Source organism: Meles meles, chromosome 8 (assembly GCF_922984935.1).
Source record: "Meles meles chromosome 8, mMelMel3.1 paternal haplotype, whole genome shotgun sequence".
Classification (NCBI taxonomy): domain Eukaryota; kingdom Metazoa; phylum Chordata; class Mammalia; order Carnivora; family Mustelidae; genus Meles; species Meles meles.
The window spans coordinates 44,276,519-44,303,924 of NC_060073.1; the positions used below are offsets into that span (position 1 = coordinate 44,276,519).

Below are 27,406 nucleotides of genomic sequence, written 5' to 3' on the forward strand. Positions count from 1 at the left end.
ATGCTCTTCTCTTCAAAAAATTGAAGGAAAATAACCTACAACATAATGTGCTACATACATAGTCTTTTGGGACAAGATCTAAGGGTCTGAGCACTCAACCAATAAATAACCTAGTCCAACTATTTGGCTCTTGTGCCATGTTGTTCAAACATTTTTTTCCTGCTCATAAAGCATGCTCATCTGCTTGCAACTTTAACATTTCTTTAATTGGAAGCCTCTTGAGCTCTTCCCTTCTAATAATTTAAACAACTGCTCTTCCTCAAGGAACAAGGGAAAGCACCAAAAGAATGGTGAAGTAGGGCTGGGCTATCAAATAAACCAGAAGCACAGAGACATGGGGGAGATGGGGGAATTCCTGCTTTGGTGCCCACCGGGAGAAACAGATAAGCCTATAGAAGAAAGTCATTATGTCAACAGATGTCATCTTGGTTTGGAGGGAATTTCCAGCTCTGGGTTGTTTAATATTAGACTTATGTAGTTAAGAATGGCCTGGCATTAGCTTAATTAAAACACGAGTCGGATATATCTAAAGGCTAAGGGTGCTGGCTGGCGGGGACCGTCAGCACCAAGTCGCGGTCAGCACCGGGCCGACTCGCCCCGCCCGGCAGGCGAACTCCCTTCTCATTGGCTGCTGTCCGGCCGCCTTGGGCGCCTATTGGCCCGCGAAGACTCCGCTTCCTATAAGAGGCGGGCAGTGCTGTGCCGCAGGCAGTCAGCTTATCATCAGCAGCTTCACAGGTGAGTGGGGTGGCTCCTTCCCGCTGGGATCAGGGACCACCGTCGTCGAGGATATGGGGGCGCTGGGCCAGTGCGCAGAGGCAGGGTCACTCTCTCAGGAAGTAACTACCTGTGGAGATCTGGATCTAGGGAGTCGGAATTGTACCCTGTGGTGACTCTTCTTTTCTCCTACCCTTTTTGGGAAGAAAAGACAGTTTTTGAAGGCTTGCTGTGTGCCAACAACAGGCTCTTTACACATCATCTGATTTCACCTTCACGACAAAATCTGTGAGGTGGGTGCTTCTTACATTTTTGCATTTCTTGGAAAGTTCAGAGTTGAACTTAAGTCTGTATGACTCCTTTGTGTTAGCAAGAAACAAATGCATTCTTTCCTCTTGATCAAATGGCAGCGTCTCTTTTTTCCTTTTCCCATGAAGGGAACCATCCCTTAGACATCTCCAAAGAAAAGGGCATTTCAGATGCCAAGCCTCTCAGCATCACACCTACCTTCATCACCTGCACTCTAACACAGTACAAGGTTACAACTGACAAACAGTGCTAGTAGTTCACATCCAGCAGGTAAGCCTAAACTTGTCTCTGACCATTTGGTTCCAGTGGCTTAAAATTAATTTCCCATTGATGTTCCACTCTAGTTGGTTTGGGGGGAAAAACTGGAGTTCTAGTTCTAATCCATCCAGTAAAAGTTAATACCCATCAATTAATTCTCAAAGAAGGATGGAATTCATTTATTTGCTTTAAAAGTAGATGTGAACACAGCTTAAAGTAACCAGAAGTGTTCCTGTAAAGACATAATGTGTGGTTTATGAATTTCAGCACTGGAGTTTACTTGTATATATGTTGTTACTATATTAGCTTATTTTCAGGTAGGGATATGTCTTCTATTTCCATTTTCCTTGCCAGTGCCTTTATTTCCTAGGAAAACGTTTTTCATGGGCACTGTTTTCTCTTTTATTTCATCTCCACTTTCATTCTTATTCCTTTCCCCAAGTCAAAAAAGAAAAGCAAGGGGCACCTGGGTGGCTCAGTGGGTTAAACCTCTGCCTTGGGCTCGGGTCATGATCTCAGGGTCCTGGGATCGAGCCCCCGCATCGGGCTCTCTTCTCAGCAGGGAGTCTGCTTCCCTCTTTCTGTCTGCCTCTCTGCCTACTTGTGCTCTCTCTCTGTCAAATAAGTAAAAAATCTTAAAAAAAAAAAGAAGGAAAAGCAAGATTCTCTCCCTCCGCATCAGTCCTTTCCACAGCTTTTAGTTCTGTCTTAAAACAGCATCTGTGATTTCAAAATATTTTAATTTGATAGTGCTTAGTGCTTCTTAGAACAGATACATTTAAATTATACCTGTTACTGATTAAACTGAAAGGACAAAGGAATTAGTCGGTTTAAGCACCTTGGCCTCTACTCTTTCAAGGGGCTGTTGATCTTCCGACCTTCTCCTTGATATGTCTTCCTTAGTTCCCATGGTATATCCTGAACACCAGTGCATCTTTAGTCTGGCCAGGAGATGAAGCAGAACAACTCCCTGTCTTTTATGGGAAAGGGGAAAATACCAGTTGGCATTGGCCCATTAGAGTTTTTTTTTTTTAATAAAATATATACTTTTTTTTTTAATGAGACATGTGTTTTAACAGGAGTGACGCATTGGACACTGTATAGCTTTTTATCTTACCAGGCTGTGCTATGGTTTTTGCCCCTGAAGAAGTAGAGGGGGTAGATATGCTGAAGGGAGAAAGGAAACAAAGTGACAAGAGAAAATGTTGAGGTTCTGAAAAGGGTTTGGGGGGGTAGTTGAATAAAGGGGAAAAAGGACTGATGCCTCATAAGGCTCAACCAAAGTTATGCTCTTAGATCAAAGCCCTATATTCCATAAACTTATTTTGGGGGGTTGGGCAGTGGGTGGAGGGTGGGGATAGGGGTGTAGATGAGAATTGTTTTCATTTTAATTTTAATTAATTAATTAATTTTTTTTTTTACCAAAAGTTCCTTTTGAGAAACTTTAAGGATAGGAATGTTTCTAAATTTCAATATAAAATGCCTTGTGCATAATAAATATTCTGTTAAGGTATCCTTCACCCTTCTCTCCCCAACCCACTAAAGAGATGTTGGTGGCAAAACTATTCCAGAACCAGGGAAAGAAGAGAGAATTCTGAAATCCAAAAGGATGGAGTGAGACCATCCATGACTGTTACTACCTTTTTATAATGGCTCCTAGGGGAGCTTAAGGGCTAATTTTGAAATGTGAGAGAAAATCTTTATATAGTTTTATACAAGAGTTGCATTCTAAACTCTGAAAGATCATTGAAGGATGAACTGTCAGGAGATCTGAAATTTTGTCAAGTTTTTGCACTGACTGGCAAAAATCACCTTTTTCTACTGTTCTCTGGTCCTTGCTCCCAGTTGTTAAAATTTGCTTTCATTATGAACATGATGGTATGTTAGGAAGTAGCTTATATTTGCAGAATCCTTTTTCTTCAGCATGTCATGGGGACAATATCAAGGAAAATGGGGACTTAGTAAATATAGATTGGCAAGGGTCTTCATCTACTTACAAATGTGTTGCTGAATCATTCACTTGAGATTTGAAACTTAATATATTATAGGGGTTTCATATAAATAAACTAATGAAACTGAAAATCACCTTAAAACAAAAAAATACTTACGTTTCATGTCATAAAACAACCTTTACCATCTTGTGACATGCTTAATTTCCCAGGCAAGAAAATTCTTAGCCAGAGGAGTTTAGAATGTCATTTTTATTATATTTAATATTTTATCTTTTTTTTTAAAGATTTTATTTATTTATTCGACAGAGAGAGAGATCACAAGTAGGCAGAGAGGCAGGCAGAGAGAGAGGAGGAAGCAGGCTCCCCGAGGAGCAGAGAGCCCGATGCGGGGCTCGATCCCAGGACCCTGAGATCATGACCTGAGCCGAAGGCAGCAGCTTAATCCACTGAGCCACCCAGGTGCCCCAATATTTTATCTTTTTTTGAAGACCAGGAAATTTGGGATGCACTTCCCATTATTAGAGCTAGTATTAACTGAGTACTTTGTGTAGGTCAGCAACTGTTCTAATTGTTTTATATACATTAAATATATATATATGTATATGTAATGTATATGTAAATATATATATGTATATATATATATATCCTCTTTATAAACATGAGACTGATGTCAGTTATCTTCCCTCCAATTTTACAAATAAGGAAACTTATACACATAGAAACTAGAACTTGTCCAGGTGAATTTGTAGATGAATTTGTTACTAGCAATTTGTCATATGATTTTATATCTCTCATTTTTGCATCAATATACCATATGACAAAATTACCCATACTCTGTGTGGAAAAAAAAGCCTACAACCTTTCAGTGATAGTTAGATAAGAAATGTCTCAAAAGGTTTTCACATCTCTAAATGTATTTTGAGAATGCATCCCTGAATTTTTAGCCCCGAGCTACCAGTTCAGAATTGCCTGTATATACTTTTTTACAAAGGTACAGTTTCTTTGCAGCTGAAAGTCTCTTTTAAGACCTCTTGTTTCTCATGCAGAAATCCTTTCTGATCAGACTTATGGATGGGCCGGAAGCCATCTCTGTTTATCTTTAGGATATTTGTCACAGGGTGGGAAGGTGGGGGTTGGGGAGGGTGGTGTGCCCCTCAGATATCATAGCTGGGATCTCAGGGTCTTAGTCTCTTCTGCTTATTTGTGCTTCTTGGGAAATCTCTCTCTCTTCCCCCTCCCTTGTACATAAGTCTGTGAGTCTATTGCAGGCAAATTGTCTTCTTTGTTTTTTATTCTTTACTGCTTTAACACTGACTATGATATTTTAGACACATGAATGTGCTTGGGTTGAAATTTCATTTATTTCACCATTAGTAAACAGTTGAGTCACAGAAAAATCCAGACTATTACTAAGTTTTACCAGATTTTTGGTTTTAAAGCATTTGGCATAGAGATTGTTTTAGTTATAGAGAATAAATTGACACAATTAAATATTTAATCAGTTTTTATTTAAAACTCAATGAATCAAAAAGTAAACTTTGAATTATATATCCCAGTCTTTTCTTGGTGCCTTAAATAGCTTAGTTTCTTCTGTGGGGAAAACAACAGAATACCAAGTCACATTACGTCTTTAAAAATGTCAGAGAGGGGCACCTGGGCGGCTCAGTTGGTTAATCATCAGACTCTTCATTTTAGCTCAGGTCGTGATCTCTGGGTTATGGGATCGAGCTCCACATGGGGCTCTATGTTGGGTGTGGAGCCTGCTTAAGACTCTCCCTCTCTTAAAAAAAAAAACGAAAAACAAAAAATGTGTGAGAGAGTTTTGGATGTTGTGAATTTCAGTGAATTGTTTGGTAACTTTATTATATTAGAAAGGTTAAGTAACATGCCCGAGGTCTTAAATTGATAAATCTCAGAACAGTGAATAGATAGGTCTGATTTTTGCATTCCAAATATTTGCATACACTTTTTAGTAACATAAATAGGTACTTGAGAAGATGTCAGAGTAGATATCTAGTTCATCTTCTGAGAAGACAGCTTTCAACTAGATGCCAGGAATTTTGCTCTACCTTCTGTGTTTCTGAATATAACCAAATACTCATTGAAACAGAACTACAGCTGCACCTGTAACCATTGCTATGAATGGGAGGTATATGGTGCGGCTTTCTGGAACCGAAGGGAATTGACTTAGGGAGGTCAGGGAGGATGTCCATGAGGCAATGAAGTTTGAACTGTGGGCGACTGGGCACAGTTTATCCGGCTTCAAGCCCAGAACAACATCCTATGCCTGTTCTGGGTGGATACTGCTTCAGGCTTAGATCAATGAATGCAAGCAGGACAAAGACAATGGAAATGGTTTTATTAATTGAAGTTGTTAAACGTTAATTCCACTAGAACTCCAACATGAAACTGGACAATTAGGGAGAATTAATAACCAAAAGAAAACTAATAAAAATAAATCCTCAATATGTTGTTTCCATGTATTAATCCCCATCTTATTTGTCAAGTGTATCTCAGTTGAAAGTTATTATACCCCACTTTCATGTTCACTTTCATGTTCACCTCCACAATATCCTTACCTTCTGAACACACACACACACACAGTTGGATTTATAATCATGTAATTCTTGTAGGCTAATACTGAAAGGGCTAACTAGCCTTTCAGGGCCCATGGTCTGGGGGATTCCAAGTTGGAGAAGAAAGAAAATACTGAAACCAGAATTCTCTCAAGCCATAATCCTTGTGGTCCCCCATTTGTCCCGAGCTGCCAGGCTCTTGAATTTATGAAAGAAATAGAAGGACTTGTCCCTGTTCTGAAGGGCTTGCTGTCTTGTTGAAAGACAAGACATGCATGAATAAAACATTAGAGACCCAATATAATAAAGTGCTGAAATTGTGGGGGGAGAGGAGGTAGGCTTTCATAGAGGAAGAGTGCCCAGTTCAGGCTACAGTAGGAGGACTGCGGGAAGCCAGTGGGCATGAATTACACCCTGAAGGGATTGGATTAGAAAAAAAGAAAAAGGAAACTGCAACATGCATTGTATGCTCATTATATCATAAGAACTATGTTAGTTTTATCTTACACTGGTCTCATTATAGTCTTATGAAGGGTATCTACAAATCCATGTTTCACAAGTGAGGAAACCAGAACTTGGGTAATGTTATCAAGTATTGTCTTACTGGTTTCAAATATTATCAAATATAGTCTATATTGCACAACTTCTTTTTTAGAGCTGTTTTTCTGTTTTCATATTTCGTTTTTAGAGAACTACACCAAATTCACCATGATTGAAGACAATAAGGAAAATAAAGACCATTCCTTAGAAAGAGGGAGAGCAACCCTCATTTTTTCCTTGAAGAATGAAGTTGGTGGACTCATAAAAGCACTGAAAATCTTCCAGGTAAGCACTCTCCATATTTTTTGCATAGTCGTCTTCTCAAATGAGTCTCTAAAATTATATTTAAAATATAAATTACTGTAAATTCTTTGGAGATGGAAGGAAGAAATTTCTTTTTTTTTAAAGATTTTATTTATTTATTTGACAGAGAGAGACCACAAGTAGACAGAGAGGCAGGCAGAGAGAGAGAGAGGGAAGCAGGCTCACCTCCGAGCAGAGAGCCCGATGCGGGACTCGATCCCAGGACCCTGAGATCATGACCTGAGCCGAAGGCAGAGGTTTAACCCACTGAGCCACCCAGGTGCCCTGGATGGAAGAAATTTCTTAAGCACTTAAGTTTCTAAAATATTGCTCAATTCTAACAAATGGGCAAGGGATACAAACCATTTACAGAAAAGAAGACACAACGGGAGGAAAGATTCATTTCACAGATTTCAGAGAAGCAGATTTTAATTTTGTTTTAATTAAATAGAATATTAAATTTTTAATATTATTTAATGACATTAGTAATATATTCTATGGTATTTTTAATAGAGCAAAATAACAAAGATTCCAAAATTATACTGTTCCCTACTGTCAAAGCTGCAATGCATTTGGAACTTAAATATATCTTTGGTGCAAGCATAAATTGGCATAATGTGTAGGGAAACAATATGTATTAGGAACCTTAAGGTGTTCACGCAGTTTGACCCAGTTATTCCACTTCCATAAATCCATCTTTTAATTTTTTTTTTTTTTGAGAGAAACATGCATGCATGAGCTGGGGTGGGGGTGCAGTGAGGGGAGAGAATCTTAAGCAGGCTCCACACTCAGTGCTCAGCGTGAAGCCCTATGCAGGACTTGAGCTCATGACCCCAAGATCATGACCCGAGACAAAATCAAGAGCTGGAGGTTTATCTAACTAAGCCACCCAGGTGCCTCCCCCCCCGATAAATCTATCCTAAGAAAGCAGGGTATCTACAAATCCATGTGTTCACAAGTGAGGAAACCAGAACTTGGGTAATGTTATCAAGTATTGTCTTACTGGTTTCAAATTTGGATTAATTGTTTTTGGGGTGTTGAGTTGTATCAGTTCTTTATATACACTGGATACTACTCTTTATCATATACGTCATTTGCAAGTATCATCTCCCATTCAGTAAGTTGCCTTTCAGGTTTGTTGGTTGTTTCCTTTGCTGTGCAGAAGATTTTATTTTGATGTAGTCCCGACAGTTTTCCCAACATCCCTGATACTCTTTTTTCTTGTTGTTAATTCTTATTTCATTTCTACCTTTGTATCTACAGTTCTTCCTGTTTGGAATCCTCCTTCTATCCTTCTGTCTTCCTACTCTATCTGTTCTTTAAGACTCATCTCAGTTCCTGTCTGCTTCATGGAAATGTCTACTTTCTCTGGCTCATAATGCTTTTTCCCAGAACATCTTCTGCACCTAAATACTTACTATTTAGTGTTTTCTTTTAGCCTTTCTTGTGGTAGCCAACTAGATTATAAACTCCTTGTTTGACTTTCTTTCCTTTGTATACTTCACAGTTTTTAACCTGGCTACTTAGGTGTTCACTAAGTTAATTCAAATTGAACTGGTTAGTGTTGGAAATCAGCTATTCTAACCTCGTTTTTTTAGATGTTGAATAATTGGTTCTTATTTTTCATTATTATGCCACTGGTGCTGGTCCTCAGCTATCCAAGTTGGTAAGAGAAGATATCCTCCTCCCACAGGTTTGCACATATGGCACCCAGTTTGGGCTGGCATGGGAAGAGAGCAGAAGAAGTAATCTGCTTCAGCTGGTTTACTAAGTTTGTAGCTTAAGAGATTTGAGGCATTAAATACACACTGTTCAAGCTGTTCATCTAATTTTATTAAATGCATATTCACAAAGGAAACTTTCCTTTCTAAAGGACTAACAATAATACCACTTTTTGAAAACACTTCCATTTGTGATCAATTTTTGAAAGTTTCTTTTTATCTAGGAGAGTTGATATTTTGATTTGAGGCTGTTCAGTTCTGGCAATTGAGGGCCTTCTAGTAGGTGTTATTTTGTTAGTTTCTGGAGGGTGTGATAAATTTTTCAAACTTTTTTGAACAGTAATAATATTTAGGGGGAGTTATTTTGCTGTTGGCAGGATTAAAAACACCATTTTTCTCTTTTGACTATGATGGCAAGTGTGGAATTGATTTTTAGTGGTAATGAAAGTAATGAGCTCAGTGACTGTTACCACTTGAGGCTGTCATATGTATCTTTACTCTCTGCTTTACTCAGGAGAAGCATGTGAACCTGTTACATATCGAGTCTCGAAAATCAAAGAGAAGAAACTCAGAATTTGAGATTTTTGTGGACTGTGATATCAACAGAGAACAATTGAATGACATTTTTCATCTGTTGAAGTCCCATACTAACGTTCTCTCTGTGAATCCACCAGATAATTTTACTGTGAAGGAAGATGGTAAGTTTGAAAAGTGAAAATCCCACTCAGAAGATTAAGTACATAAAGTGTGTCCAATCTTATATTTATCTTGAAGGCATGAACATAAAAATAAAACACCGTCTCTTCAAGTTCCTTAGTTTGGTACGGAAGGGAGCCCAAAATGTAACTGCTCAAAATACTATAGAACAATTATAAAGTAACATTTTATCAAGTGTGAGAGAAGTGAAAGGGAAACACTGGGTATAAGACAGAAATCAGAATGGTTGGAAATTAATTAAGCTTTCTCAGTTTCCAAATCATCAAGTGTTTCTTAATTTCACAAACCTTCAATTTACAATTCCTGAGCACTTAGAAATTCCCACAGGGCTTAGCATCTGGCAGATATGAAGTGAATATTCAAATTTGTTGAGAATATTGACAGTCGCTGACAACTATGATGTGAATACACTCTTTACACAGTCCTCCCTTTCCCCACTCCCACCAAAAGCAAGTGAAAAGCAGCAAAGCCTCCTAAGGTTTCAGATGGCTAAGAACTTTTGTTGTGGAAAAAGTTCTTGGGACAAAAGATAAAAGGATAATTGAACCACATTTTGCATATAGTACATACTTTAGAATAATCCCTTAGAACATGCACGATACCGGGGGGGGGGGGGGGTGGGGGGGGGGGGTGATCAGGGCTGATATTCATCCCTTATGTATTTGTATGGCTGTGTGAGTTATTAAAATAATAATATGCTTCCATTTATGAGCGGCAGATAGCTGTTTCCACGAGTTCCTTGCATATCCCCATCATGCCTGAAGGTTCTGTGCTCCAGATGCTACCCTCCGAGTCCCAGGCCCGATACAAATAACCAAAGGGTTAACAGCTGGTGGGGCAGGAGCCTAGGACTCTGCTCCTGCCTATTTTGAGTGACTCGTGCCCCTGTGGTATTTCTGGTTAAATCTACTTGTCTATCACTTTTGCGTATGTTAAAAAGAGCATTAGGCTGGAACAAGGTGGATTGAATTCTAGTCCTCTCTCTTCCAACAGAGATGAGTTACCTTGGATAAACTACCTCTCTGGGCTTTGATTATCCCATCTGTAAAATGAAGAGTTTTCTAGGGGCTAAATGGTTCAGTTGATATTTAGGGAATACTGATTTATGTCCGTTATTTCTACAAAGAAATATAGCCCTTCCCCTAGAGTCCTTCCCAATCTTTCCTGTAAAACAGATATAAGCAGATCAGTTTCAGACAATCAGAGCCCCGGGGACAGAGAATTAGCTCCACCTACAGGGTTGGGGATGGTTCATTAGGTCTATTTCTGAAGTATAGCATTTCTCCAATGCTTAGGAAATCAAGGCTCAAAAATTTCTTTGAACTAAAAAAAATTTTTTTTTAAGATTTTTATTTATTTATTTGACAGAGAGAGATCAGAAGTGGGCAGAGAGGCAGGCAGAGAGAGAGGGGGAAGCAGGCTCCCCGCCAAGCAGAGAGCCAGATGCGGGACTCGATCCCAGGACCCTGAGATCATGACCTGAGCCGAAGGCAGAGGCTTAACCCACTGAGCCACCGAGGCGCCCCTGAACTAAAAAATTTTTAATGAATTTTACTTATTAGAAAAAGGGCAATTTACTTATATAAATTTTTCCTCAAAATACAAGCTACAATAAAAAAAAATTCATCCAAATGTACTTATGACTTTCTTAATTTCTTCTTTCTTATTTCCTTCAGATCATCTCTTTAGCTGTTAGTGGTTTTGTATTTTGCAGGTATGGAAACTGTTCCTTGGTTTCCAAAGAAGGTTTCTGACCTGGACCATTGTGCCAACAGAGTGCTGATGTATGGATCTGAACTGGATGCCGATCATCCTGTAAATATTTTTAATAAATATTTCCATGAAAATATTTTAAAGCAAACTAAAAATTAGGGGATATTATTTTCTTTTTTTGGAGAATGTGCTTATTCTAGAATAAATGGGATCTGGTTTTAATCTGGATTTCGGGAAGTGCCCGTAGTTTTCCACATTGGCGGAATCCCAACTAGTGTCTGAAGAGCATCTAAATTCATTAGCTCTGAAACACCTGTCCCATGTCTGGCATTCCTATTAATAAGAGCTTCTCTGTAGTAGAATTCTCAAGAATTCTGCTAAAATGAAGACAGTATCTGCAGCAGTTTTTGTTAAAGTGGGTATGGATTATTGGAAATGGGGGGGGACAAGTAAGGATAAGGGAGAAATACTTACTACCCACGCTGTCTGGCATGACTGATTTATTAGGCAGTTGATGAACTGGGAAGTTGTTTCTTTGGAAAATTATACGAAACATAGTGCAGGCATGAGTTGGAGAATTAGCATGCCCAGAGCATTAGGGTTGCCTCTGGAGTCGTGGGGTTCTGGGAAGGTCGAGGAAAAAAAAGAGTGCAGTTTTGGAGTCGATGCAGCAGGTCTTTGATCTGCCACTTAGTAGATCTGTTCGTTGGCCGCATATTGCCTTAGAGAGCCCTCAGCTGATCTACCTTTTTTTCTATAATATCTCATTGAGCAATTTATTAATTGCAATTGTATTTGCCCTCAAGGCATTTACAGTCTAGTTGGAAAATAAAGCACACATCTATAAATAAACATGTGATTAAATTGTGAAAAGTCCTAAATGGAATGAACAGATTGCTTTGAGGTGTACATAAGAAGGCAAACACTTCTGGTTGAAGAGATCAGAGAAAGGCAACATTTTAACACAGTCTTAAAGGAGTGTGGCAGGAAAGAGAGGGGGAGGAAGGTCAGTTCATTGTAACATGAGCAGAAGGTTCAGAGGTAAGAAAATCCAGAGCATGTTCATGGAGAGGTGGCTAAATATTTTTTTCTGATCTACTACCAAGTGTTACTGATATTTACCTCCTAAATATTGCTTAAATTTGTTCCTTATTTATCCCTATTATCACACCTTTAACTGATCCCTCAGCCTCCAGCTCACCACCTCAAAACCATCATAGTCACTAGAATGATCTAAAACTTCAGTATGAGCATTATCCCTTTTCTGCCTAAAACTCGCCAACGATACCTAGGTACCCATCTAAGAAAAATGAAAACATATGTTCATACAAAAACATGTACACAAATTTTCATAGCAGCTTTATTCATAGTAACAAAAAAGTAGAAACAACCCAGATGTCCATCCACTGATAAACAGATCAGCAAATTGTGGTAAGTCCATAAAATGGCATATTAGTGATCATAAATGAACACAAAATACTGATACATGCATGCTACAACAGGGAGGAACCTTGCAAACTGTGATAATAGAAGAAGCTGGTCACAAAAGACCATATGTTCATGATTCTTTTTATATGAAATATCCAGAATACCCAAATTCATAGGAACAGAAAGTAGATTAATGGTTGCCAGGGGCTGGAGATGAAGGGAAAAGGTGGGGAGTCCGTGAATGAGTATGGTGTTTCTTCTGGGGATAAACATCTTCTGAAATTACAGTGGAAGTGGTTGCACAACACTGACTGTACTAAAAATCATGACATTGTACACTTAAAATTTTATGGTGTGTGAATTATATCTCAATAAAGCTGTTTTTTTTTTTTTTTTGAAAAATCACCAATGGCTTCCCATCAAAAAAGACTGAAATCCAAGCTGTTTCAGACCCTGACTAGCAGACCTCAAGCTAGTCTGCGCCAGGCTCCACCTCCTTCGCCAAGCTCCAGCTCACATACCCTCAGTCACAGCTTGCTGTTTTTCATTGCTGCACTGACATTGATGCTATCCTTTCTGTCCTTTCCCACCCAACTGTCCCCACTCCTTTTTTTGAGACTTAGCTTGGGAGTCACTGTTGGGAAACCCTTCCTGACCACCCCCTACTCTCTTTCACATACTCTGGATTAGGAGTTTCTCTTTTGAGTTCAGTGGCATTTTGGGCAGGTCTCTAATAAGGCAGTTAGCAAATTGTTTCATAATTGGTTGATGTAAACTCCCTGAAGACCCAGGTTGTGCTTTGCTCCTATTTGTTTCTCTGGATTTTAGCACAAAGCCAGGTGCATAGGATGGGCTTGTAAATTTGTGTTAAGGAAATGAATCTCATTCTCCCCTATCAAGGGTCTTCCCCTTCTTTTCTGTTTTGCATTATTGCCTGTTTTCTCCTGGGCTTTGCTTTTTGAAGTCTTATTTTTTCTGTTTTTTTAAAAAAATATTTTCTAGGTATAAATTCTAATGTTACTATTTTATCTTTTTATTGTTTGCTTTATCAAATATGAATATGTTTGCATTTTGTGATGAAATCTAAGGCTAGATTAAGTTGTCATGATTCCATGTATTATTAATTACCATTTTATTATGAATTATGATTACAGGAAAATATAACTGAAGATGTTGTCAAAAGATTAAGGAAAAAACCTCACATTTGAAAACGAGCCGTGTGTTTAACTAGGATGATGCTTTTCTTATTCCTCAAACCATTTTATTTTTGTAGCCACTATAAGATTTTTGTATCCTTGTATCTATAGTATCTTTTATTTAGTAGCCATTATAGTATTAAGCTTTCATATAACATTGCCTTTTTTACTAACTATTTTATTGAAATTCGATTAGTTAACATTTAGTGTCTCATTAGTTTCAGATGTTCAGAGTTCAGTAATTCATCAGTTGCATATAACACCCAGTGATCGTTACATCACATGCCCTCCTTAACACCCAGCATCCACTTACCCCATCCTCCTTACCCATAAGATTGCCTTTAAAATAAAAATAATCATACATTTCTAAACAGTGCTTGCTCAAAATTACAATTATGTCGTCCTTTACTATCATAACTTGAGTAATAATGAAATATTCCCTAAATATCATTTGTCAACATTTAAAAATATGGATATTTTTAAACTTTTCTTTAATTATCAGGGCTTCAAAGATAATGTTTATCGTAAAAGACGGAAATATTTTGCAGACTTGGCTATGAACTATAAACAGTAAGTATATTATAAAAATAACTCACTCGGGGCGCCTGGGTGGCTCAGTGGGTTAAAGCCTCTGCCTTCGGCTCAGGTCATTGTCTCAGGGTCTTGGGATCGAGCCCCACATCGGGCTCTCTGCTCAAGTGGGGAGCCTGCTTCCTCCTCTCTCTCTCTCTGCCTGCCTCTCTGCCTACTTGTGATCTCTGTCTGTCAAATAAATAAATAAAAATCTTTAATTAAAAAAACCTCAATTTTGAAATAAAAAATGAATAGAGTAGATTATGCATACTTAGTATATAAAAGATAAGTGCTGTTGCTTACTGAATGCTAATTCAAAATAACTCCGTATGTCTCACTAGTGGAGACCCCATTCCCAAAGTTGAATTCACTGAAGAGGAGATTAAGACCTGGGGAACTGTGTTCCGAGAGCTCAACAAACTTTACCCAACCCATGCCTGCAGAGAGTATCTCAAAAACTTACCTTTGCTTTCTAAATATTGTGGATACCGGGAAGATAATATCCCACAATTGGAAGATGTCTCAAACTTTTTAAAAGGTACTATGCTTAATTTTTTGTAAGGGGTATGTTGAGCTCTGTTGTGATCATGACAGAATTTTTAATAGAGGAATAAAAAGTTCAAGTGTATGGGGAGTCAGAATTTTCCTTACTGTGTCCTGGAGTATTGGACCCAGTATTGGGCATCCCATTTGAAGAGGGACAATTATAACCTGGAGTGAATGTGGAGAAGTGAGCAGAATTATAAGGGGTTTGGAAAATGTATTATATAAATAAAGTTTGAAGGACTCTTAGGATGTTTAACCTGGAAATATAGGGGACTTGATAGCTTTATTTAAATACTAGCTGATCATCTTATGTAATAGAGGGAATACTATGTGACCCTAAAGTAAATGGCAGTTGGGTAGAAATTGCAAACTTTTAGCTCAAAATAGAGAAGACCTTGTTAAATGAGCCATTTGAAAATGGAACAGGCTCATGAGATGGTTATTTCTGCACCCCTGGAGGTTTTCATGCAAAAGTTCTACACCCACTTGTCAGGGATGAGGTAGAGGACACTCAGGCTCCTTGGAGAAGACTGGAGAAAATGGTCTCCAAAGCTCCTTTCCACTGTGAGACTCCATCATTTTCCCAAAGAAGAAGATGCGCTAGTAGAAGCATCAACAAAGAAGCACCAGCAGTTTTTTTTCTTTTAGTTCTTCCTGCTTATTTGGTTCAGGCTTCCTTATTTTTTCTAGCTAGTACAGGAAGTAAGATGATCGGTGATCTCCAGGTATTGCAGTATATAAGAAAAATAAGTATCCGCTTTGATCTCAGCAGACTAGAACCTTAGGGAACAAATAGAAGTTATGTTTTTCACTCAAAGGGAGTTTAGTTTATTTCCATCATGGTCTGAAATTCCTATCTTTGAATTTCTTACATAGACCATCGTAAAAACCTACATATCTTTTCGACTCCATAATTCTTGTTAGTCAATCACTATGCACAAAACTAATAAAAACTAAGCAGGAAAAATGCACTATTGTTTTATAAGAGAAGAACTCCTATAAGTGGTTCCTATAAAGATGAGATTTTAAAAAAAATGATTAGGATGACAGAGAACCAACACACATGACCTCACACGTGGGTCCGACAAAGATGGGCAAGCATACGCTGTAGAAGTTATCACGTTAAATTTGCTTGAGATTTGGAAGAATTATTTTGTTAGGGATAGAAAATGGAAAGCTGTTCACTTGGGGTCTGGAGCGTGAGCTGGCTGCTGAATAGGTTGCTAAAGGTGTTTCAAGGGAAATTGTCAAAGAGGGAAACCAAACCTAAATGATTGTTCAAACAAAACACTGGTTAGAAGGCGCTCTTTACGCTATCAAATATGGTGTCCCCTAGATGCATGTGGTTGTTTAAATAATTCACATTAAGGTAAATCACAATGTTAGTTTCTTAGCCACAGTAGCCACATTCCAAGTGTTTAATAGCTCCGTGTGGTTAGTGGCTACCTTACTGGGTAGCCTAGCTGTAGAGCATTTTCATTATTGTGGAGAGTTCTATTGGACTATGAAGTCCACCCATCAGAGTGGGGAATCCGAGTACAAAAGGACCCGGGTGGAAGTGGAAGAGCAGAGGGCGAGGGTCTGAAATGAATGGTGGGCGCTGAGCTTATCCAGAATCACTGCTGCCCTACTGGCGGGCCCCTTCTATGGAGGGCAAGCAGCCAGAGCTGTTGGGGAATCAACGCGCACCATCCAATTTAGATAAAATATACTTTGCAAGAGGAAGTACTGGCTAAAAGTGGTATAGCTTAAAACGTGGTTCCGATCTAAATTAATAGATCCTGTTGTTGTTGTTTTTTTATTTTTTTGGTTTTTAAATTTTGTTTTGAAGGAAGTAAGATTGTCTAGGAGATATCCTAAATCCTTTAGGGAGACAGTGAGGTATAATATAAGGAGACCTGGGCTTTCATTCTACCCTTATCATTGATGGTGTGACTTTGGGCATGTTATTGAGTCTCCGAGCCTCAGTTTAATAGTGGCCACAATGAGGAGAGTAAACTTCAACTCAGATTGTAAACATGAAAGGAGATGTGATATGTAAGGTCTAACGCATTGCATGACCCACCGTAAGTGCTTGAAAATTATTACTTCTGCATAGTACACACATGTACGTTTAGTTTCCATGTTTTCCCTTAAAATGCTACCGGGTGCCACTGGCAGAATTAAAATGTTGCAGAAAATGGTCTGTTGGGGTGAACATTTTCTTCGTTTTCTCCCTTGCTTTGCAGAGCGCACTGGTTTTTCCATCCGTCCCGTGGCTGGTTACCTGTCACCAAGAGATTTTTTATCAGGTTTAGCCTTCCGGGTTTTCCACTGCACGCAGTACGTGAGACACAGTTCCAACCCTCTCTATACCCCAGAGCCGTGAGTACTTCTGTTTAGTATTCCTTCATCAAATAGTTATTTGTCGTGATGGTACTTCCTTCAGGAGTCTGGTGTGACGATTAAATGAATGAACGTGTAAAAAATTTGGAAGACTGCCTGGCACATAATACATGCTCCATGCTCTATGTACATTAGCTGTTATCAGTCCTATTTTTAATTGACAGCCTGTTACCTGTTAGGTGCCCAGTGCTAGCCTAAGCATAGGGAGTGTAAAAAAATCAGACAAAAGTTTCTGCCTTCATAGAATTTATATTCCAATGGGGGATAGAGATAATAAACAAGTAAATATATATAAATATAATAAATATATAATATATTTAAATTTATATATGTGTAAATATATATATATTTTAAGATCTTATTTATTTGACAGACAGAGATCACAAGTAGGCAGAGAGGCAGGCAGGGGGCGGGGCGGGAAGCAGGCTCATTGCTGAGCAGAGAGCCCAGTGCGGGGCTGGATCCCAGGACCCTGAGATCATGACCTGAGCTGAAGGCAGAGGCTTTAACCCACTGAGCCACCCAGGCGCCCCTGTAAACATATATATTCAATATCACCAATCAATGGCGATAAGTGCCACTGAGAAAAGTAAAGCAGAGAAAGGGGAATGTGGTGGATGTGTGGAGTGTTTCTATTTTGAAAAGTGTGATCAGACAAAGATTCACTGAGAAGGTAACGTTTATACAGAGACCTGATTTGGTTGGGGTGTGGGACAGACATGTCTATGGGTATCTTATGTGTATATGTTTGTAAGTAGCCTAAGTTTTGAACCGAAATAGTTTCTTCAGTAAATTGTTAGTGTGCTCCGTGGTCCACTTGCAAAGTAATACCACCCGAATCAAAGTAAGATCAGATTTTGGTTTGATTGAATTGTTGACCGTGGTTTATACGTGACATGAGCATCACAGAGTGACGAACTTGTACTTCTTTTTCAGAGATACTTGCCATGAGCTCTTAGGTCATGTCCCCCTTTTGGCTGAACCTAGTTTTGCTCAGTTCTCCCAAGAAATTGGCCTGGCTTCCCTTGGAGCTTCAGAGGAGTCTGTTCAAAAACTGGCAACGGTATAAATCGGAAAACAGCTATGGAGATCAGTAGTTCTTATTGGGTTTGGGATGGGAGTGTCAGTTTAAAAGGATGTATTTAAGGTGACTGTTAGACAGTTTGTCTTTGCTCATATTTAATTTAAATAATTTCAATAGCAGTAAAGGAGGATGTGAAATTTTAAGATTCATCAAAAGGAGACATGGGCTTTAAAAAAAGGTAGAGAAACACTGGAGTTCAGTCATGTTAATTGTTTGTAGATCTTTCTTCAGAAAAAATGATGGGTCCTCCAAAAATGATGCTAAAGATGCTTTTGAGCCTCTGTGCTGGAAATACAAAGATGAGTAAGATCTGGTTCCTGCCTTCAAGGAGTTTATGTACAACTTAAGGAGACAGTCGTATTAGAATGGGAGAAACTCTACAGAGAAGTTCAGGAAGAGTATTCTGGGAGGGCAGAGAATGGCTTGGGGAAGATTTCACGGAAGAGGAATGTCTGGACTAGCCTAGGGAAGGTGGGTCATGTTTTCACCTGCCAAGAAAGGAAGGAAAGGATCTTAGGATAACGGCACCCAAGGAAAGACAAGGAGGTGCTTGGTGTATCTGGGGAATGACAAGAAGCTGGAACAGAGTGTGATAGGGTGGGGGACGTATTATGAAAAAGGCTAGATGATTAGAACAGTGCGTCTCAAACTGTGATCGGGGACCCCCTGATGTTCCTGAAACCCTTGCACGGGGTCCTTGAGTGAAATATACATTCAGGGTGCAAAGTGGATTTCAATATAAGAGCTAGAGTTCATTGATACGGTTTCAGATTCCACACTGCAGCTGAACTCTAAGAAATTAGCACTTGTTGAGTTTTGATGTAGTGTCAAAGAATATCCACAGTTATGTGAAAAGGCTATTAGAATCCATAGCCTTCTTGTAACTGCTTATCTGTGTGAGGCTGAGTTTTCTTCATAGGCTTTAACTAAAACAACATAGGGCAACAGGTTAAATACAGAAGCGGATATGAAAATCCATCTTGTTTTTCTAGCCAGACATTCAATAACATCTAGACAGACATTTAAAAAGATTGGGAACAATGTAAAACCAGGCTTCTTTCCTGACCCTTTTTAAAAGTGTTGTACAATATAGTTACTTTGCATTAAATTGGTATGTTACATTTTAAAATTAATTAGTAGACATGTAAATGTTTTCAGTTTTAACTTTTACTCTAATAAATTTAGTGAGCTGTAACCCACATAAACAAAAGGTCCTTCGGGTCCTGAGTAATTTTTAAGAATCTGTAAGAGTCCTGGGAACAGCAGTTTGAGAAGTGCTAGTTTAGAATGAGGCCAGGTTGTAGAAATACTTGGGAACTGGTCTGGGGATCTTGAACTTCTTTCCAGGGCACTGTGGGTTGGTGACTAATAGTTGCTGTTTGTTTTCAATTGAGTTATTCAGGCTGTGATAGTAATATCGATGTCCTTTTTCAGTGCTACTTTTTCACTGTAGAGTTTGGTCTCTGTAAGCAAGACGGGCAGCTGCGAGTCTTTGGTGCTGGATTACTTTCTTCTATCAGCGAACTTAAGGTAAAAGCTATAAATCTCTCCACATAGTCGTGTTCACTTACTATAATTGATACGACTGGAAAGAATTTTTGGATTTGAACAAATGCATACTATGGAAAATACTTGGGGTGGCAATAAAGACAATTTTCTCTATTTCCTAAGTTTATAGAGATACCCTATTTTTCTTTTTTTTACTTATATGTGGAATTTTTTTTTTAAAAAGACCTTATTTATTTATTTGACAGAGAGAAAGCAAGAGCAGGAACACAAGCAGGGGCAGTAGGAGAGGGAGAAGCCAGCCTCCTGCCGAGCAGGGAGCTCATGTAGAGTTTCATGCCAGGACCCGGGGATCATGACCTGAGTGGAAGGCAGACACTTAATGACTGAGGCACCCAGGTGCCCCCTTATATGTGGAATTCAATTATTTCATTTCTTTCTCTCTTTTTTGAGTATAGTTGACACGCTATAGACATGTTATTTATTTATTTAAAGGCTTATTTATTTATTTTGGAGAGAGGGAGTACATAAGCAGGGTAAGGGCAGAGGGAGAGATAGAATTCCCAATGCAAACTCCCTGGTGAGTGCAGAACCTCATGCGGGGCTTGACCCCAGGACCCTGAGATCATGACTTGAGCCAAAGCCAAGAGTCGGGCACTTAACCAACTGAGCCACCCAGGTGTCCCAACAGATATATATATATATATATATATAATACTTAAAAAAAATATATATTTAAGTATTTTAAAGCTTTTGCTTACAAAGTTTTGCTCTTCCCTCACCATTTTTAGTGTGCTAGCCATAACTTCCCCTAAATTCTATGGAATTCTTTGAGAATTATTATTTATCCAATAAAGGAAGGATCTTATGTTTGCTGAGTGACGGGTTGTGTGTGAAATACCATCCATGGTACTTCTTGCTCTCAGGAGTCTATCACCTGATGGTGGGTACAAGTCATGTACACAAATAACTAGTGCAGGCTAGGAAGTCTGTGTCATAATGCAGGAATATACATGAAGATCGTCAGGTGCCACTTACCTGGAAAGAGTGTTAGAACAAAGTCATGGAAACGATCTTGGGGCATTTATGGGGAATAGCAAGCCATTTGTTTTGCTGGAGTATATTGTGGGTCAAATAATGCTGTAGGAAATAAGTTTGGAAGTACAGGTTGGGCCATTACGTCAGTGCCCTCAGCGGTGTGCTGATTCTGTTGGTGATGTTTGGGATGTGATCCATGAAGTTAGACAGTATTATTTGATTCGCTGACTCTCTGTCTCCTAGCATTCACTTTCTGGACATGCCAAAGTAAAGCCCTTTGATCCCAATACTACCTGCAAACAGGAGTGTCTCATCACAACTTTTCAGGATGTCTACTTTGTATCTGAAAGCTTTGAAGATGCAAAGGAGAAGATGAGGTAAGGTATATCTTCCCCATGCCTTCACTCTTCTTCTGCAAAAGATAGGTCCAGTGATGGTAACAAATCACAGAAGTAAGCGGCTGGATAGTTAGAAGCCTACGAGGTAACGTCTGCCTCTGACGTAGCTCCCTTTCACAAACAAATATTTAGAATATGTTGTTTATGGTGATGTTTGGTGATTACATATATGAATCGGATACATTGAGAAACTGGTTTCTTCCCATCAGAGTTTATAATCTATTAGGAAAAATGAACTATATACAAATTACTATATCACAGCATAGAAAGCCTTAGAGAGATACAGGTGAAACTTTGTTTTCCATTTTATCCAGGAGCAATTTATTATAAATGGGGAAACAGGGAAGGCTTAATGGCATCTGAGAAAGCACTGGAAGGATGAATAGGATTTAGATATGCTAAATTTTAGGCTAAGGGAGAGCGTGAAACAAGTAAGGGAGGTGGAAACATATGAGTGTGATGCAATGAAGCAACGCTTTACCTATTTTTTAAAAGAGATTTTATTTATTTATTTGGCAGAGAGACAGCGAGAGAGGGAACACAAGCAGGGGGAGTGACAGAGGGAGAAGCAAGCTTCCTGCTGAGCAGGGAGTCTGATGCAGGGCTCGATCTCAGGACCCTGGGATCATGACCTGAGCTGAAAACAGACACTAAATGACTGAGCTACCCAGGCGTCCCATGCCTTAACCACTTTTAAAAAAAAATGATTTTATCTATCTATCAATCATCTATTTATCTATTTATAGAGCACAAGTCAGGGGAGAAGGAAAGGGAGAAGGAGAGAGAGAATCTCAAACTCTGCAATGAGTGTGGAGACAGACATGGGGCTTGATCTCACCACCCTGAGATCATGACCTGAGCTGAAATGAAGATGCTCAACCAACTGAGCCACCCAGGGGCCCCACTGTGCTTTAACTATTAATCAGCTATGTGTGTTGTTAAGAAAGAAAGACACTGGAGACAGAGAAACTACTCAGGAGATTTTTGTAATACTTCAGATGAAAATAAGAGTCTGGGCCAAGACAGAGGTAGTAAGAAAGGAAGGACTAGAGAAGCAGAATCAACAAAATATTTAGTGGAAGGGGTCTCAGGTCACATTGTGAGATCCTTGCGGGACAGATGGGGGTTGAAGACATGTTTCTTGTTTTCCAGAGATTTTGTGATTCCTGGGGAGTTAGACCAGACCCAGAACCAAATAACAATACAGCAGGGCTACCTCTAGCTCATATAGTCTCTTTGTGCAGACTCAAAGAAGCGGTCCCTCCTGGGTAGACCAGGTGGATTGCAAGCTGCTTTTCAGCCCTTACTCATGTATAGTTGTCCTCAGCTGTGTTCCTAGGGGTCTGGAACACAATTGTTCTTGGGGGTGCCAAATGAGAGGTTCAAATGTTGACTTGATGAAGAGGGCAGGACTTGAATGCATGAAGAAAGGGTAGAAGTTAGGTCATTTGAGAGAAAGCTAGAGGAAAACATTCTAAACAGAAAGAATGTCCTTGTGCAAGAGGCAGGACTGCTCTTGGTGTGTGTGTGTGTGTGTGTGTGTGTGTGTGTGTAGTTAGGTAAATCACAGTTGAGGGGTGTTACTAGGTGGTCAAGTGTGCAATTGTCTCCTGATCAAGCTACTGTAGTTTGTCTCCTTACTGTAGCCAAGAAATGTATAAAGTATAAATCATTAATAAAGTCACCCACAGGATCTTTCTCTAGCAATGCAGACATGGATGTGTCTATGACAGCTTTAGGTTTCGTATCTGTGTAGGATTCCAGGGGATCTCTACACATGCTGTGTAGGGAAGCAGGTCAGATTGGTTGTGTGAACAACTGATAAAGATTTATTCGTTGCCTAGGGTGTGCAATAGGTTTGCTGTTGCTCATTCAGTTTTTATCCTTGGCTTCCTGGAAATTGATTGCCTCTTATTTGATTTCTTCAATAGAGAATTTACCAAAACAATTAAGCGTCCATTTGGAGTGAAGTATAATCCATACACACGGAGTGTTCAGATCTTGAAAGACACCAAGAGCATAACCAGCGCCATGAATGAGCTGCAGCATGATCTTGATGTTGTCAGTGATGCCCTTGCGAAGGTCAGCAGACAGCCGATCATCTGATCCTGAGAGGGTCTGAGCATCAATTCCGAGGCCTGTGGGCCAGCTCCTGCTTTTCTTGAAGATCTGCTTGTGGAGGGACAGCAGCCAAATGATATTCTCTACCCCTATTCCTTAATCTGTTCTTTGAAAATTTGTCCCTGAATACTCTATACCACTACCTATTATTTTGGGGGGTAACAGCTTTAGTGAAATATGATTCATATACGTTACAATTCACTGACTACTCGTTTTTATAGAGAATTTTTTTCACCCCAGAGATAGATCTCATACGAGCTTGATTCTCTTTTCTCTAATGCTTTTGAATAAAATGACCTTTACAATAACTTAAAATACCTGGATGGGTATTATGGACCTGACCCATACTTCTACCTAAGATCCTCTTACTTCTAAAGTATCTTACTTATCTTTGGCTTTGTGCCAAATTTGATCATAGCACTAAATTTAATAGGAGACCAGCTTTCTCTACTGCTAATGTGGGCAGAAGTATAGAGGTCTTTGCATGTGAAGCCTACCTCGTAAAGAGGAAGTAGTCTAGTTTCCAAGTGTGGTATCTTGTAGGGAAGTATGAATAGCCAAATCTGGAAAGGTTGATTGGGGTATAATCATCAAGAGCAGGCTAATAATTTGGGATTTTATTTGGTAGGGAACTAGGGAGTCCCTTCCCAAGCGACAATCCTCCTTGAGTGAGACCCTTTGCTTTCTAAGGCACTGCCTGAGGCTGGTTTTGTTTTAGATGATCTCTTCTACTCATGGGGCCAAGGGGAACTTTGGGGGACCATATACAAGGTCCTATACTTATACATGCAGGGTATTATGATGGAATTTGTCCTCAGGTTAGCAGGAGATGTCATTGTCAAATGGAGAGTTCAAACTGAGACAGATGAAAGAAATGCGAAGTTAAGGTTGGGAAAGCAAAACTGAGCACTTCATTTCCAAGGTATAGGTGAGGTCATAAATATGGAGGCAAGGTATAGGGGTAGAGGGTGGGGAAATGGGTGAGGAAATGGGGTGTAAGAAAAGTGAAGAAGACCATTTTAGGTCTTGCAAGGGTGGCAAGGACTGGTTTTTATGTGCTGTTAGGTATGTAGGACAGGGAATGGGCCTGTTAGAAGAGAGATGAAGCTGGAGTCGTGAATACGTGCTGTGTCTTTTCCATTTGCTCCTTTTCTCCCCCCGCCCCTTCCCTCAGATTTCTGTCTATGGCCCTCTTCTCTCCCTGCCATCTCTTTGTGGGAAATGTCATCCACATCTCTGACTTCAATTCCTTTTTTTTTTCTTTAAGATCTATTTATTTTAGAAGGTGCCGAGGGACAGAGAGAGAGAGAGTCCTTAAGCAGACTCTACACTGAGTGTGGAGCCTGACATAGGACTTGATCTCACAACCCTAAGATCAGGACCTGAGCCAAAGCCAAGAGCTGGATGCTCAACCTGCACTACCCAGGTTCCCCTATGACTTCAATTCTTGTTTTCTGTGACTTCTGTATTTGCACTTCTAACCTTGACATCTTTCTTGAATTTTTGCATCTTAAGTCTAGCTGCCTGCTGGATATTTTCCATTTAGATATCCTATAAATCAGGCCAATGTTGTACAACTTCTTACAGTACCAGTCACATAGAATGAAGTGGGTTAGTACAACATGGTAGCCCTGCCAAGTATCTCACACTCAAAAGGTTAAAAAAATCCACAAAGAAAAACCTTAGAATCATCTGACTATTACACCCCATCAGCTTCCTCTCCCAGTGATGTCATTTCTGTTAATGATATATTAAGGGTCATATTTCCCACCAAGTTTTCATTCTTAATCAGCTACTTAAAAAACTGTGTCTTTACTGCCCCTCATGAATAGTCAAATTGTATAGCATTTAACACATTTTATTTCAACAGACCCCTAGATCTTTTAATCATTTTTAGACCTCAAATTATAAAAAACTTTATCATACAATGAAATAGAATTGGGAAGAGTAATTCATGCTATTTCAGATTTATACATTACTTATAATTTTAATTAAGTATAACTATTAATGTACCTTTGATAGTAATTGATCTAAGTTAGCTAATCTAAAATCATTTGAAATACTGATCAGCTAGTTTTTTAGTTGGTGTATCTGGTTGCAAAGAAATCTATTGTAAGAAAACCATGATAGATAACAGTTAACAGCAATTTGTAGATACTATATGTGGGTATTTTCATACAACTTTAATCATAGATACTGAATTTTAAAATTATGGTGTTTAAAACCACTCTTTTGACTAAAGCACACTAAAATAATGTTAAAGCACAATCATTATTATTCATAACTTCAGAATAATGGAAATATTTAATGATTGACTTCAGTTCTTCTAACCTCTGGATATGTGATAATTGGTAAATCAGGAGTCCTGAGAGTTTTCATGCATTTTTAAAAATATACCTTCAAAGCACTTAAGAATATGTTAATATTTACTCTAATATGAGAACAGAATTGAGCCAAAAGGTTGGTTTATAATTCTTAGTCAGTGACTTCTTACTTAAGGACTTAGAGATGGTATTTTAGTGACTTTCTGAAGAAAGTTCCAAAAGCTGGTTGCCAGAATGCCTGTGTTTCTTAATTGGCCTGTTTGTAATTCAGAGTTGTTAATAGTAATGACACACCAGAATGTATACAATTATACCTAGTTTTTAAGTTGGCTTTCAAATTGAAAAAGGAAAAAAATCCTGGAGTTCTTTAAAAGCACACATAATAGAGTTCATATATTAATTTCTAGGAAGTGAATAAAGATGCTATGGTCCATTTCAATCTAGTCTTTATTTTACTATGTAATATACTTTTATGATTTGTAAGTTTGTTATTTAACTGGTTAATAAATGGACAAAAAATTCATGTTCTTTTTTTTTCTTTAAAAATTTTATTTATTTGAGAGAAAGCACAAACATGGGAAGGGGCAGAGGGAGAGGAAGAAGCAGACTCCCATCTGAGTGGGGAACCCATGGTGGCGCTTGATCCCAGGACTCTGGGATCATGACCTGAGCTGAAGGCAGCCGCTTAACTGAGTCAACCCAGGCTTCCCAAAATTTGTGTTTCTTTTTTTTTTTTTTTTAAGATTATTGATTTGACACACACACACACACACACACACACACACACACACACACAGAGGGAGCATAGCAGGGGCAGCAGGAGGCAGAGGAAGAAGCAGGCTTACCCCGAGCAGGGAGCCCAATGTGGGGCTCAATCCCAGGACCCAGGGGTCATGACCTGAGCTGAAGGCAGATGCTTAATGACTGAGCCACCCAGGCACCCCAAAAATTCATGTTCTTAAGAAGCATTTTTTTTTTTTTTGGTCAAACATAAGTTAAAAACTGATTTATGGGGCACCCTGGTGACTTAATTGGTTAAGCATTCGACTCTTGATGGCAGCTTGGGTCATGATCTCAGGCTTGTGAGAGCAAGCCTCGGGTGGAGCATGGAGTCTGCTTATAATTCCCAGCTCTCCCCACCCTGTCCCTTGGCCCTGACCCCTGGCTCTTTCTTTCTTTCTCTCTCTATCTCAAAAACAAAACAAACCCTAAAACAAAAACAAAAGCTGGTTTAAATATATATTAGCAATTTCATAAGTTTAAGAAATCTATAACATTCTTACATTTTTTTTTTAAAGATTTATTTTTTTTGACAGATAGAGATTACAAGTAGGCAGAGAGGCAGGCAGAGAGAGAGAGAGGAGGAAGCAGGCTCCCAGCCAAGTAGAGAGCCCGATGCGGGGCTCGATCCCAGGACCCTGGGATCATGACCTGAGCCGAATGCAGAGGCTTTAACCCGCTGAGCCACCCAGGCACCCCTTACATTTCTTTTTTTTTAAGGTTTTAAAAATTTATTTGACACACAGAGAGTACAAATAGGTAGAGCAGCAGGCAGAGGGAAAGGGAGGAGGCTCTCTATTGAGCAGGGAGCAGGATGTGGGGCTCCATCCCATGACCCTGAGATCATGATCCGAGCCGAAGGCAGACACTTAACTGACCGAGCCACCCAGGCACCCCCATTCATACATTTCTTGAAAAGCCTGTGAATATGAGATATAAAGGAAGGCGAATATGCCTGGAACCTAGAAACTACTTTTGGAATTTTTGATAAAGTCTCAATCATGTGTTCCTCATCTGTGTAAGGAGCTAAATCTGCTTCACTGAGTTATTGGAGGAATTATGTTACAAAAGGACATTGTAAAAAGAAACATCCATGGAGCACTGGGTGTTGTACGTAAACAATGAATCTTGGAACACTACATCAAAAACTAATGATGTATTGTAGGTTACTTACATAACACAATAAAGAAAAAGAAAAAAGCAACATCTATATGTAAAGCA

At 39.2% G+C, this 27,406-nt stretch overlaps 1 protein-coding gene across 2 annotated transcripts; it reads left to right on the forward strand.

Annotated features, from left to right (window-relative positions):
• Positions 1-676: 676 nt before the first annotated feature.
• Positions 677-25,919, forward strand: TPH1 (tryptophan hydroxylase 1). 2 transcript variants are annotated; one of them, XM_046016059.1, is made up of 11 exons: positions 677-738; positions 6,501-6,637; positions 8,891-9,074; positions 10,808-10,908; positions 13,933-14,000; positions 14,345-14,541; positions 16,778-16,913; positions 17,871-17,997; positions 19,453-19,548; positions 20,806-20,939; positions 22,892-25,919. In XM_046016059.1, the coding sequence occupies exons 2-11, from the start codon at positions 6,521-6,523 to the stop codon at positions 23,064-23,066; spliced, it is 1,335 nt and encodes a 444-aa protein (XP_045872015.1). In that variant the 5' UTR covers positions 677-738; positions 6,501-6,520; the 3' UTR covers positions 23,067-25,919. The 2 variants fall into 2 exon arrangements, with proteins under 2 accessions (XP_045872015.1, XP_045872013.1); XM_046016057.1 differs by lacking the exon at positions 677-738 and adding an exon at positions 923-1,010.
• Positions 25,920-27,406: the final 1,487 nt, after the last annotated feature.